Source organism: Pseudophryne corroboree, chromosome 2 (assembly GCF_028390025.1).
Source record: "Pseudophryne corroboree isolate aPseCor3 chromosome 2, aPseCor3.hap2, whole genome shotgun sequence".
Taxonomy (NCBI): domain Eukaryota; kingdom Metazoa; phylum Chordata; class Amphibia; order Anura; family Myobatrachidae; genus Pseudophryne; species Pseudophryne corroboree.
The window spans coordinates 462,185,549-462,200,361 of record NC_086445.1 but is presented as its reverse complement, the minus strand read 5'-3'; the positions used below and the strand labels follow the sequence as shown (position 1 = coordinate 462,200,361).

The 14,813-nt window shown below is 46.1% G+C and overlaps 1 protein-coding gene across 1 annotated transcript in view; it reads left to right on the top strand.

Moving 5' to 3' along the window:
- The window catches only part of LOC135028178 (S-adenosyl-L-methionine-dependent tRNA 4-demethylwyosine synthase TYW1-like), a 590,293-nt gene that overhangs the window by 51,324 nt on the left and 524,156 nt on the right, over positions 1 to 14,813 (top strand). Inside the window, exon 4 of the mRNA XM_063953759.1 lies at positions 6,523 to 6,624. Coding sequence (XP_063809829.1) covers positions 6,523 to 6,624 — 102 coding nt within the window. The remainder of the gene's footprint in view (positions 1 to 6,522; positions 6,625 to 14,813) is intronic.

The following is a 14,813-nucleotide window of genomic DNA, read 5'->3' as shown; positions in this document are numbered from 1 at the left end:
TCATTGTTACAATTACACATATATGAACCTATCACTAGCCCTTTTTTATTTCTGCACTTCTAAACTTGATCATACTGTCTGCACCTTATCACTAATTACATTAAGCACTACAAGTAACCCTATTTACATTTAGTTCTATTAATATTATCTGTTTTAATAATATTATCTATATTTATATATATTTTATATATCTGCACGTCAGCGCACTTTATTTGATGAAGCATCTTATTTATATATATGATAAACCTATCTAGGAACTGTTATTATGGTGACTAAATTGCTTCTAATCACCTATTAATTAAACTTATTTTTTTCTGTTTACATGGTTCACGGAGGATCAATATGATAATATCCCTGATTTTGACCTCCATTAACATGGCCGCAGCATGAAATACCTATATGAAAAACCACACAAAGATGGCGCCGACGGAGCTCTTTATGTGAATACTCCTGGCCTCTAGGAAGAACTGAATCTGCTAAAACTACGGGCGCATGCGCGGTCGCGTCTCCGGAAGTGGGGCGGAAGTGACGCGACGTCAGAATACCGGAAGTGTGGCGGAAAAGCCGCCAGCGCTTCTTAAAATGACTTTTTCTAGACCTCTCTTGCTCCAAAGTTATTTTTAAAGTATATATTATACACTGTACTGTTATATAGCATCCGATCATATTATATAAGATCACAAACTAGTAGATTACAGTCTGTTTGGCAACACCATGTGCAAACCACAGGAAGTGATGTCATAATTACCACTAGATCACTACTGGTATAAATAGAAGCTTGGTCCCATTCTGCTAACACCCCTTGATGAAGTCTGTATGACGAAACGCGTTGGGCAACCTGGCAGTGACCTTATACCCAGTTAAGTTATAATCTTCTTATCTATTTTTAACGGGTAATATACTTAGAATTGTGTAAATTGTTTTTATCCCATTTTTTAAAGAGACCTGTTATTAAGATATTTTTATGTGTAAAACCTTATGTGAAAACTTTATTTTATGTGAATAAATTGTATTTATATTTTTCACCTTCATTGTGAGTTTTTAAAAGACACAGTTGGTCGCTATATTCCCCCCTCCCCCCTTTTTGTACATATATATATATATATATATATATATATATATATATATATATATATATATATATATATATATATATATATATATATATATATATATATATATATATATATATATATATATATATATTTTTTTTTAGGATAATTCCACTACTGCAGTTCCACAGGACCCCAAACAGTTCACGTTTTCCAAGTCACCTAGCAGGTCCACAGATGTATTCATTACTCACTGACACATTTTATGAGATCCTCAGGTGGAGCTTATTACTTCCATTGTGATTCTTTGAGGAGACCTAGAAAACATGAACTGTTTTAGTGTTACCAGTAGATTGCAGATAGGGTGCTGAAATGCAGGCACGGTACCCATGGGTGCGTCAGAAAAAGGTGTGTAGGTTGCGGCCCCGTTGGCTTCACTCTTGTGAGGTTCCACTGATGTCCTAATTGAGTGACCTACACATCCCCCTGAAACATTCACATAGCGGTACAATATCCTGCAAGGTATACAGTGCATCCAGAAAGTATTCACAGCACTTCACTTTTTCCACATTTTGCTATGTTGCAGCCTTGTGCCAAAATGGAATATATTCATTTCCCCCTCAAAATTCTACACCCAATACTGCATAATGACAACATGAAAAAAAGTTTTTTTTTTAGATTTTTGCAAATTTATTAAAAATTAAAAACTAAGAAATCACATGTACATAAGTATTCATAGCCTTTGCCATGAAGCCCAAAATTAAGCTCAGGTGCATACCGTTCCCACTGATCATCTTTGAGATGTTCCTACAGTTTAATTGTAGTCCACCTGTGATAAAGTCAATTGATTGGACATGATTTGGAAAGGCACACACCTGTCTATATAAGGTCCCATACTTGACGGTGCATGTCTGAGCACAAACCAAACATGAAGTCAAATTAATTGTCTGTAGACCTCCGAGACATGATCATCTTGAGGCACAAATCTAGGGAAGGGTACAGAAAAATATCTGCTGCTTTGAAGGTCGCAATGAGCACAGTGGACTCCATCACCCGTATATGGAAGAAGTTTGGAACCACCAGGACTCTTCCTAGAGCTGGTCGGCTGTCTAAACTGAGCGATTGGGGGAGAAGGGCCCTAGTCAGGGAGGTGACCCAAGAACCCGATGGTCACTCTATCAGAGCTACTGCATTCCTCTGTGGAGAGAGCAGAACCTTCCAAAAGGACAACCATCTCTGCAGCAATCCACCAATTAGGCCTGTATGGTAGAGTGGCTAGACGGAAGCCACTTTTTAGTAAAAATCATATGGCAGCCCGCCTGGAGGTTGCCAAAATGCACCTGAATGACTCCCAGACCATGAGAAACAAAATTCTCTGGTCTGATGAGACAAAGATTGAACTCTTTGGCGTGAATGCCAGACGTCATGTTTGGAGGAAACCAGGCACCGCTCATCACCAGGCCAATACCATCTGTACAGTGAAGCATGGTGGTGGCAGCATCATGCTGTGAGGATGTTTTTCAGTAGCAGAAACTGGGAGACTAGTCAGGATAGAGGGAAAGGTGAATGCAGCAATGTACAGAGACATCCTGGATGAAAACCTGCTCCAGAGCGCTCTTGACCTCAGATTGGGGCAACGGTTCATCTTTCAGCAGGACAACGACCCTAAGCACACAGCCAAGATATCAAAGGAGTGGCTTCTGGACAACTCTGTGAATGTCCTTGAGTGGCCCAGCCAGAGCCCAGACTTAAATCCGATTGAACATCTCTGGAGAGATCTGAAAATGGCTGTGCACTGACGCTTCCCATCCAACCTGATGGAGCTTGAGAGGTGCTGCGAAGAGGAATCTGCGAAACTGCCCAAAGATAGGTGTGCCAAGCTTGTGGCATCATATTCAAAAAGACTTGATGCTGTAATTGCTGCCAAAGGTGCATCAACTAAGTATTGAGCAAAGGCTGTGAATACTTTATGGACATGTGATTTCTTAAGTTTTTTTATTTTTAATAAATTAGCAAAAATCGAAAAAAAACTTTATTCATGTTGTCAGTATGGGGTATTGTGTGTAGAATTTTGAGTGAATTCATTCCATTTTGGAATAAGGCTGTAACATAACAAAATGTGGGAAAAGTGAAGTGCTGTGAATATTTTCTGGATGCACTGTATGTATTATATAAAACATATATATGATAATTGATATCTCTGTCCATGTACAGTATATAACAGCATCGTTATGCAAATGAGGTACTACAAACAATGCAGTAAAGTTACTGGTTAGTGAGTAATATATCTGGCAAGCGTGTGCTGAGCAGATTAGTATATTTAAGTCTCATAAATGTTTGTAAACTGTAGAGGTAGCCAACTTCTGGTTATAGATGGATAATACAGCTGGACTCGGGGGAATAGAGTATGCAACCCTTAATTGTTTTTAAAACCTGCTACCTTACTGGGCACTGGTGAAAGTGGTGTGAACCGCAGTACAATGAGCTGGACTGCTGAAGCTGCTGTGAAACTTGTCCTAGGGGTAGCATTGAAATCAACACTATACAATGTAGTGTCACAGCTGCACCCAATATGAAAAAAGCTTGGTCAGTACCTGCACATGATCCAGCAGACAGCAGGTTCAGCAGCTCCAAACAGGATAACCAGAAACCTAGGAGCCGCCAGCACCCATTTGGTGAGTCGATCCTGAGACTGGTCAAATGTTAGGTAAGTTCACTTACTACATTTCTGTTTGCCAGTGGCATACGGCAAGGTCAGTGGCTGGTGAGGCACTGCAGCCATAATGTCCACGGAGTCCTGCCGATGACCCCTACCACCACCGAGCCAATGCCCACTACCACTGCCGCTAATGGCCGCTGCCCACGCCAATGGGTGCCCCACCAATGTCCTACAAAAGCTCCACCATCAACCACCCCAGCCCCCCAGCTGCTAATTCGCATCTCAGTCCAATGCCTGCAGCCTGCCTATCATATTCTGTCCACGGCTCCCGGGAGTTGTCTAATTTGACCTCACAGAAGTGGGAAGCGCAAGCAGCAGCGGCGGCCAAGAGGAGGAGGGGGGAGAGGAAGAAAAGGAATGAGGAGGAGGGAGGGAGAAAAAGTCAGAGAGGAGTAGAAGAAAGAGGGAAGGAGAAAGGAAGGGAGGAGGAGAAGGAGAAATAGGGAGAGAGAGGGAGGAGGAGAGGAATAAGAGAAGAAAGGAGGAGATGAGGAAAAGGGAGGAGGAGGAAGAAAAGTCATAAATTTTTTTTTATTAATAAATCATGGAATTATCAATAAAAATCTGAGCATATACTATATATATATATATATATATATATATATATATATATATATATATATATATATATATATATATATATATATATATATAATATTAACTGTGGGGTTACCATTATCTGAGCGGCTGAGTGTATGGAAACGGTATCTCTCTCTGATATTAATAACCGAGAGGGTGCCAGTGGAATGTGCACCTGTTGCGCAGATCCACGGTTGGGTCAGCTGCATGTGGCTCCCCTAAGCTAAAGAGTCCTATGAATTCCAACCAGCGTCCACCAGGTCAGCAGCAGGGAGCTACAAGGGGACATACACAGGGGTAAGGGGTGTACAGTCTGTCATACACAGGGGTTAGGTGTGTACAGGGTGTCATTACAAACAGGGGTAGGGGATACAGGTTGCCATACATTGGGGAGTGGGGTAGAGGGGTGCAGGATGTCACACAGAGAGGTAGGGGATATACAGGGTATCACAAACACACGCAGAGATAGGGGGGGAGGGACATTGTGTCATGCACACACAGGAGTAGAGGGTTACAGGGTGTCGCACAGAGGTAGGGAGATACTGGGTGTCGCACAGTGGTAGGTTACAGGGTGACACACACACACACACACACACACACACACACACACACACACGTAGGGGGGTACAAGGTTACAGACACGGGTAGGGGGGTACAGGGTGTCACACATACAGGTAGGGGGGTACAGGGCTCCTCGGGCACTCACCACTCTGAGCTCCAATCCACCTCAGGTGAGCTGCAGGGGGAGACTGAGGCCCATGGAACCAGGTACAGGCCTTCAGTGGCTAATGGTGAGACCAGCGCCGGAAGGTGTCTACGCAGAATACGGAGCTATTCAAGCTATTAATCTACATGGCGCTGCCCGAGCCAGTAATGTCCGCGGTGTGAGGCCAGGTGCAGCACCGAGTGGACACCACTGGGAACTGTGTGCCCCAGGAGGCCGAACTCTGCTTCCCTTGAGAAAGTCTCACAAAAGAAACAGCCCTGCCTGCCACAGGGACATACAGGGGAATGTCTGCTGAACCAGAAAGCTGCACACCTCACTAAGGCCACAGGAGTCCCGGCGCGCGACCTCCCTCTAGCATCCGGTAATAAGGAGCCCCCGCTCCAGCAGCCGGTAGTAAGGAGCCCCGGCTCCCTCCCTCTAGCAGCTGCATTGGCTGCTAGAGAAGGGAAGATGCCGAGGATCGCCTGCTGCTAGTGGAAGGAGAGAGCCGGGGCTCCTTACTACCGGCTGCTAGAGGAGGGAGTTCGTGCGCCGGGGCTCCTGTGGCTTTGGTGAGGTGCACAACTTTCCGGGTTCAGCACACATGCCCCTGTGGGGCTGTTTCTTTTAAAGGAAATTTAATGTGTAGGGTGCAGGGGATGCTGGCCCTGTAAGCAGCCTGGCCTGGGTCCATAGCAGCTGCATCTCTGCGGCAGAGATAGCAGTGCTACTAATGTTTTGGCGGCGGCTCCCCCATTCATCTGTACCTGTCATAGCGTCCAGGGCCCTCACTACACTACTGCTGTGAGCACGCCCCTGTCAAAGCGACACCTCTATAAGTTTTTTTTGTTTTTTTGTTTAATGGATTATTGCTGCCCTATGCTTGGCCCCGCCCACCGCTTCCAGCCCTTCATCATTGACTGCGGGAGGCACCGAGAGCGGTGCCTCCAAGATGCATTTAAAACCAGTTTTTGGTAGGTAAAAATTGAATAAAATAATACAAAGGATAAAGTATATACTTATGACACACAATATGTATCATAAGTATCTTCTTTGTATTTTAATCATTGACAGGGGAGGCACTGCCTCCCCTGACTGCACGTCCCTTCTGTTTGCACAGAGAGGTCTTCCTGGAATGCCGCTCCATCCAAATGCTGTTCTACCTAGTATTGATGAGAACAAAATGCACATTATCTGAGAATTGCAAGGTGCATATAGTAGGCTGTTAAGTGCAGAGCAGGGATAAGACCATATCAAATCTAAGGAAAAAATATAGCATCTATTTCCATCCTTAGCAGAAAGGCAATGCACATTATTAACCTTCCGCACTTAATTTACTCTTTATAAAATAAAATATGCCGTATACAGCAAAATGGTTATTAAACTATCGTGCCACAGGCTTTGTTTTGATAGAAGTAACTAATACTGCTAAATGTCATTGTGGAGTTTTCTTTGTTATTTTTTAGAGATTTGCACATGTTCTTGCTGAAGATATCTCTCCACTTGGCTTGTCTGTTGAGATTCTAAACCTGAAAGACTATGATCCAGATGACCATTTGGCAGAAGAGGTGAGAAGCCCTTAAACATCAATTATTGTTAAAAATAAAATCTAGTACTTCACAAGGCCAAGAAATAAACCGGGATAAATCCGGGATAAAAGAAAGTATTTGCTAGAACATTTTATTCCTCATAATGTTTTTAATGCAAAGTTATTGTATTTTTATATTGTAGAAGGGACATTTTTGTGTTTTTGTTATAGTTACTAGATATTTTTTAAATGGTTAGCGTTTTAGGGTTTTGTCTCTTCTACTATATTTGTGCATTATATTGTATTTTATTATAATTCCGCAATAACAGAATTAGTATTTGTTCATTTATATTAGGTATAGTAGTCCAACAAGTGCTGGATGCAGGGCTGGAGTAAGGGTCACATGGTCCTTGAGAAAGAATATACAGATAAGATAGCAGCGCTCAATGGAATGAATAAAATTGAAGGTTTGAGTGAAAAAATTATCACAATTTAATAAAACATAATTCTAAAAAACACATATTAAACCATATAATAGACCGTATAATAAACCATATTATGGCCACACATATGCTAAATCAATAATATTAACTGCTGCCGTTAGGGTGTAGTCCGTTCCTAATGATATATGGACTGGCAAGGTATTTTTTGGTATACCACTGAATGAACCAAATATACAGTCCCACATAGGTTGTTACCACTTTAAGCCGCTGGAGGTGTAGTCCCTTGAGATTGTCCCTTTATTGATCTCAGACCCAGGCGAGGGTGTTGTGGGATCCTCACTGCATTGCGGTATCCTCCTGTTCTGAAAGGATGAGTGGTATTCCAGATGAATTGGTTCTTTGTGGGTTCAGTGTCCCAGTCCTGGTCCGGACACCCTAGGCAGCTGGATTTAGCAAGAAATGGTGGCCTGGCAAGCCTCCTGACGCGTTTCACTGCAAGGCACTGCAGCTTTATCAAAGGTGGTCCTTGGGCTGAAAATATTCAAGGGCCTATTGTGAGAAAGGGGGAGGTGTAATCAATGCCATGTGGGTGTGGCCAGAGCCATATAGGGGTGTATACCCCTACACTATCGGCTCCATTGTCTCCATAAATATGTAAAAATAGAAAAACCATTCTTTTGTGAGAAAATTAGAAATGCAATCTTAATAGTTATGATTTATGACCACCCATGTGGCCAGCTGGTGGCTAGTGATCATCATGCTTCCAGGATGTGATAGGCTTATTTTTATGTGGAGACCTGGAGCTGTAGCTCCATACGCTCCATTGTTAATCTGGCCCATGCTGGATGTAATGATGCCAGAGTTCAACGGCCGTGCAGACTGTTTTTTTTTTTTTTTTTCTGTTTTTTTTTAAAGGAACAATCACAAGGCAAAACCATGCATAAAGCGATTGCCCATTATAAAATGAAGGTCACCGATCTATGGCGTCATTACATCCGATCCCAAGTGGTTTAAATAAAAAAAAAAAAAAAAAGATTAAAAACTAATCTTCCAAATTTAGAAATGTCTGAAATGTTTTTCTAGTTTTTATTTTTATTTTACCCAGGTGAAATCTTTTACCAGCACAAACTTAATAGTGATCTTGTGAAGAGCTATAGATCAAATTCAATTAATTCAAGTTTATATGTTTTTAACAATGCTTTCAAATAGGAGATTTCTAACGGAAGTCTCTATGGCACTTTGTCTTCTGCTGGAGGATGTGCTAATGATGATGAAGGGCTGCATACAGTATGTGGAGCTTTTTGCTACAAATAGTGTTTTGAGAGAGAGAAGAGTGCCCATGTGGATGCTGAAGACTGGGGGATTCACACGGGATTCGGTTAATTCGACGGTTGTCGGGATCCCGGCCAGGATACGGACACTGGAATCCCGACAGCCAACAATGCTGACAGCTGGAATCCCGGAACACAGGGGCTATTCCTACTCGTGGGTGTCCACGATACCCATAGAGTGGGAATAGAACCTGTAGGGAGTACAGCCACCGAGCCCGCAACGGGATTCTTAGCGCTTACCCCGCTGCCAGCATTCTGGCAGATGGAAATGCTGCTGTCGGGATACTGACAGCCGGCATCCCGTCCGCCGCGAATATGTATATTTCTGCTGCGGGCTCCACTGGGCTCCACAAGGATAGACATAGGGGTGAAGAGTAGGATCTTGATCCGAGGCACCAACAGGCTGAAAAGCTGTCTGTTCCCAGAATGCATAGCGCCGCCTCCTCTATAACCTTGCGTCCCTGCACAGGAGCTCAGTTTTGTAGTTTGTGCCGCAGATAGCAGGCACATAACAGAGGGGCTGCTCTGGGCAGCCCTAAGAAGAGCTTTTTGAGAAGAAAAGTGAAGACTTCAAGGGCTGTAGCAGTGTGTATATGTCTTTTGACTTTCACTGCTGCAGCTCCATCTCTCCCCAGCGGCGCTGTACACTCCTGAGCCCTGGTTGCCGGGTAACTACAGCAGGAGGCTCCGGTTTTCTTCCATGGTCAGGCACACACGACGGGGGCTCTCCGGGATCGCGTGGCCGCGCTTTGGGAGGTGGTAATCGAGATCCGACGCGGTCAGTGGGAGGCGGGCCGCGCGTGCTGGCGGTGGACACTGTGGCAGTACAGGCGATCCCACTAGATCACCAGGGCATGGGTGCAGGTCAGGTTCCCCCCAGTGGGACTGTAGCAACGGAGGTACATAATGACCCACCGTGGGCTGCATTTTCCACGCTTCTGCATACGCTAGTTAATAAACTAACACACCCCCTATGGTACCCCCTATGCCGGTGCAACCGTATGTGGTCCCTGCAGCTAACCCGCCGTGGGCGGACAATTTATCTGCTCAATTGAAAAAGTTGAACCAGTCCCTGACTACTAAAAAGTCTGACCCTCGCGCGCCTAAGACCAAGGGGTCCTATAAGCGAGCTCTTATCTCCTCACAATCCGCTGCTGTTACTCACATCTCGTCTGATGAAGATGGCACTTACACTGACCCCACAGATTCTGACACAGATACTGCTGATGGGGAGGGTAGTTCACATGTGGATGTTCCTGATCTTTTGGAGCCTATTAAGTTGATTTTACAGATTACGGATGATCCCGAGCCATCCGTCCCTCCTAAGAAACCAGATAGGTTCAAGCGTCAGAAGGTGGTTAAACAAGTTTTACCTCACTCTGACCACCTAGTGGATATACGTCAGGAACCCTGGGAAAACACGAGTAAGAAGTTTGTGCCTCAAAAGAAGAAGCTGGCTCGCTATCCCCTCGCGCCAGAGCTATCTAAAAATTGGGAAACGCCTCCTCCAGTAGACTCACATGTGGCTAGGATGGTGGTTTCCTCAGCTCTACCTGTCACTACCATCACGTCTCTAAAAGAGCCTACGGATAAACGTGTTGAGGGTTTTCTGAAAGCGATTTACACCCTCACGGGTGCTGCACAAAGGCCCACTATTGCAGCAACATGGGCTGCAGAGGCTACTGAAGCATGGGCCTTGGAATTAGAAGCTGAAATCTCTTCTGACCATGCTAGACAATGCTTGTCATATATTGTCGCAGCTTCTCGCTATATTAAGGAGGCGGCTTCTGATGCCGGTATCCTAGCAGCTAAGGCCTCTACTACATCAGTCCTGGCTCGCCGGATATTGTGGCTGAGATCCTGGTCTGTGGATCTGGACTCTAGAAAAACCCTGGAGGTACTCCCTTTCAAGGGAGATATTCTGTTTGGGGAGGACTTAAATAAGATAGTGGCTGACTTGGCTACTGCCAAAACTGCCTGTCTGCCAAGTACCGCTCCTTCTGTGTCGAAGGCTAAAGGTACTTCCTTTCGCCCCTTTCGTCCTTCAGGTAAAGCAAAAGGTCAGGCGTACAACAAGCAGGCCCGCACTTCCAAACCTGGTAAGCCAAAGCCCAAAAGAGCCTGGGCGTCCCGTCAGCCAGCTTCCAAGACCGATAAGCCTGCACCATGACGGGGCGGGCCTCCCCCTGGGGGATCCCAGTGTGGGGGGCCGGCTTCTAGGGTATACCCAGGAATGGTTGAAAACCACCTCAGATGCCTGGATACGGGATGTAGTCACTCGAGGTTACGCCATAGCCTTCAAAAACCGACCCCCTCATCGATTTTGCCGGACAGACGTCCCGTTGGACCAGACATAGGCAAACACTCTACATTCGGTGGTACAGACCCTCCTGGATACAGGAGTCGTAGTACAGGTGCCTCTTGCACAGAGGGGCCGGGGGTACTATTCTCCGATGTTTCTAGTCCCGAAACCGAATGGGTCCTCCCGGCCCATTCTCAACCTCAAGGCATTGAACAGGTTTGTGAAGGTTTCCAAGTTTCGTGTGGAAACCCTTCGCTCTATAGTTCTGGCCTTGGAACCTGGGGACTACATGGTCTGCCTGGACATACAGGATGCTTACCTGCATATTCCTATAGCAGTGTCACATCAGCAATACCTGAGGTTTGCGATTGGCAACCTCCATTACCAGTTTCGGGCGTTACCTTTTGGTTTAACAACGGCTCCGCGAGTCTTCATCAAATATATGGCGGTGGTGACGGTGGTACTCCGCCGTCAAGGGGTCAGGATACTGCCGTATCTGGACGACTTGTTAATCCTGGCAAATTCCCCAGAACTTCTCCTACGTCATTTGGATATGACTGTCCGGTTTCTACACGCCCACAGGTGGCTCATCAACTGGAAGAAATCCTCCCTGGTCCCTGCTCAGAGCATGGTGCACCTGGGAGCGTTATTGGACACTCACAACCAGAGGTTGTTCTTGTCTCAGGAGAAAGTCCTGAAGCTTCAGGACAGGATTCGTTGCTTCCTTTCTCGTCCGCAAGTGTCGATACATTCGGCGATGCAGGTGCTGGGCCTCATGGTATCAGCATTCGACATGGTGGAGTATGCTCAATTCCATTCTCGCCCTCTGCAGAAGCTGATTCTAGCCAAGTGGGACGGCCTGCCTCACCGGATCAGGTCTCAAATGATCTCATTGACTCCGGAGGTCCGTCTGTCGCTGCTCTGGTGGCTCCAGAACCGACAATTGTGCAGGGGCCGTCCCTTCTGGATATCCAACTGGGTCCTGTTGACGACAGATGCCAGTCTAAGAGGTTGGGGCGCGGTGCTGGAGCAACACTCCCTTCAGGGTCGGTGGACCAAGGAGGAATCCCTCCTCTCGATCAACATTCTGGAATTGCGGGCGGTCTTCAATGCCTTGAACCTGGCCCAGCTTTTAATTCAGAACCGTCCTGTTCAAGTACAGTCGGACAACGCCACCACAGTGGCTTACATAAATCATCAAGGCGGCACTCGAAGCCGTTTGGCAATGAAGGAGGTCTCACGGATTCTATATTGGGTGGAATGCCATCTACCGGCCATATCGGCAATATTCATTCCGGGAGTCCTGAATTGGGAAGCGGACTTTCTCAGTCGTCAGGACGTACATGCCGGCGAGTGGGGCCTCCATCCAGAAGTGTTTCAACTCCTAGTGGAAAAGTGGGGCCTTCCAGACGTAGATCTGATGGGGTCTCGACACAATCACAAGGTTCCGGACTTCGGAGCAAGGACAAGGGATCCTCAAGCAGCATTCGTGGATGCGCTAGCGGTGCCGTGGAGGTTTCGGCTGCCTACATGTTCCCTCGGGGTCACTGCTACCCCGGGAAATTCGGAAGTTCAAGCAAGAAAAAGGAACTCTGCTTCTCATAGCTCCAGCGTGGCCCAGACGGCACTGGTTCTCAGACCTGCAGGGCCTATCGTCAGAGCGTCCAATTCTACTTCCACAACGCCCAGACCTCCTCGTTCAGGGCCCCTGTGTCTACCAGGACCTAGCCCGGCTGTCTTTGACGGCGTGGCTCTTGAAGCTTCCGTCTTAAGGGCTAAAGGGTTTTCTGAGGTGTCATTCAAACTATGTTGCGGACCCGGAAACCGGCTTCGGCTCGGATTTACTATAGGGTCTGGCATTCTTACTTTGTTTGGTGCGCATCTAACGATTATGGCGCTTCCAAGTTTAGTATAGCCAAGTTGTTGGCTTTTCTTCAGCAGGGCCTGGACTTAGGCCTGCGTCTGGCCTCCCTCAAGGTTCAAATATCTGCCTTGTCGGTGTGGTTTCAGAGAAAAATTGTGATCTTACCTGATGTGCATACCTTTGCCCAGGGTGTGTTGCGTATCCAACCTCCCTATGTCCCGCCTGTGACTCCTTGGGACTTGTCGGTGGTTTTGGAGGCGTTACAAGAGTCTCCGTTTGAACCTCTTGGTTCAGCTGACCTTACGTGGCTTTCCCTTAAGGTGGTGTTTCTGCTGGCTATTGCTTCAGCTAGAAGAGTGTCGGATTTGGGTGCCTTGTCCTGTAGTTCCCTATATCTGATATTTCACCGTGACCGGGCGGTTCTCAGGACTCGTCCCGGATATTTACCTAAGGTGGTTTTTTCGTTCCACCTTAACCAGGAGATTGTGGTTCCGGCACTTGTTTCTCCTGATCTGTCTCCCAAAGAGCTGTCTTTGGATGTGGTACGGGCTCTCCGTATCTATGTGAAGAGAACTGCTTCTATTAGAAAATCTGATTCTCTCTTTGTGCTGTTTGGATTTCACAAACGGGGCTGGCCTGCTCACAAGCAAACTTTGGCCAGATGGATTAGAATGGTGATTGCACATCTTATGTGAGGGCTGGTCTGTCAGCTCCTGCTCACATTACGGCCTATTCTACTCGGTCTGTTGGACCTTCTTGGGCGGCCTGCCGTGGTGCGACCCTTGAACAATTGTGCAAGGTGGCTACGTGGTCCTCTGTGAACACGTTTGAGGTTCTATGCCTTCGATACTGCCGCTTCCCAGGATGCTTCCTTTGGACGCCGGGTTCTTGTGCCCGCTACAGTGCGTCCCCTCCCATAAGGAACTGCTTTAGGACATCCCCTATGTCTATCCTTGTGGAGCCCAGTGTACCCCGCAGAAGAAAACAAGTTTTATGGTAAGAACTTGACTTTGTTAAAACTCTTTCTGCGAGGTACACTGGGCTCCACAAGGCGCCCACCCTGACGCACTTAGCTTCTTTGAGTTGGTATGGCATTAGCCGCTGACACTTCTCTTGTCGTGAGAGTGTGGTGTATGTGGTTACTGACCGTTGTCGTCTCTCTTCCTGCTACTGCATTGGGCTGGTTAACTAAAAACTGAGCTCCTGTGCAGGGAGGCGGGGTTATAGAGGAGGCGGCGCTGTGCATTCTGGGAACAGTCAAAGCTTTTCAGCCTGTTGGTGCCTCGGATCAAGATCCTGCTCTACACCTGTCTATCCTTGTGGAGCCCAGTGTACCTCGCAGAAAGAGTTTTAACAAAGGGAAGTTCTTTCCATAAAACTCGTTTTTCCATTTACAGCTAGTAAAAAGGTTAACCATGGCATTCCCTTCTCTCCACAGTCCACACTGTGTATATCACCCTGCTTCCACTGTATTCCACTCCTCCTCCTTTCTCTGTATGTGATTTCTCTGTCTGATGCCTCTGTCCCCTTGTAGGTGATATCAGAATATGGAGAAATATCCTGCACCAAACAGTCTGATATTTGTAAGCAAACTGATAACCAGCATATGGACATAAAATATTATTTCATGCTCCTATGCGGATTTTCAGAATTTGCTTACAAATTTCGGACTGTTTGGTGCAGACGGGGAAATCACAGAGCAGGGGTAATGTGTGATATATATTATTAGTGATGGAATAAAGGGAGCACATCCTGCAGGGAATGGAGGTTATGTGATAAATATTATTAGTGATGGAATAAAGGGAGCTCATCCTGCAGGGAATGGAGGTTATGTGATAAATATTATTAGTGATGGAATAAAGGGAGCACATCCTGCAGGGAATGGAGGTTATGTGACAAATATTATTAGTGATGGAATAAAGGGAGCTCATCCTGCAGGGAATGGAGGTTATGTGATAAATATTATTAGTGATGGAATAAAGGGAGCACATCCTGCAGGGAATGGAGGTTATGTGATAAATATTATTAGTGATGGAATAAAGGGAGCACATCCTGCAGGGAATGGAGGTTATGTGATAAATATTATTAGTGATGGAATAAAGGGAGCACATCCTGCAGAAAATGGAGGTTATGTGATAAATATTATTAGTGATGGAATAAAGGGAGCACATCCTGCTCCCTTTATAGGGTGACTAATACCCCTTTCAGACCGCCTGAGGCAGATTGCACATGGAAGCCTGACACGGGAGCGCCCAGTGTGCAATCCGCCTCAGGCACCCTGCTACCGCT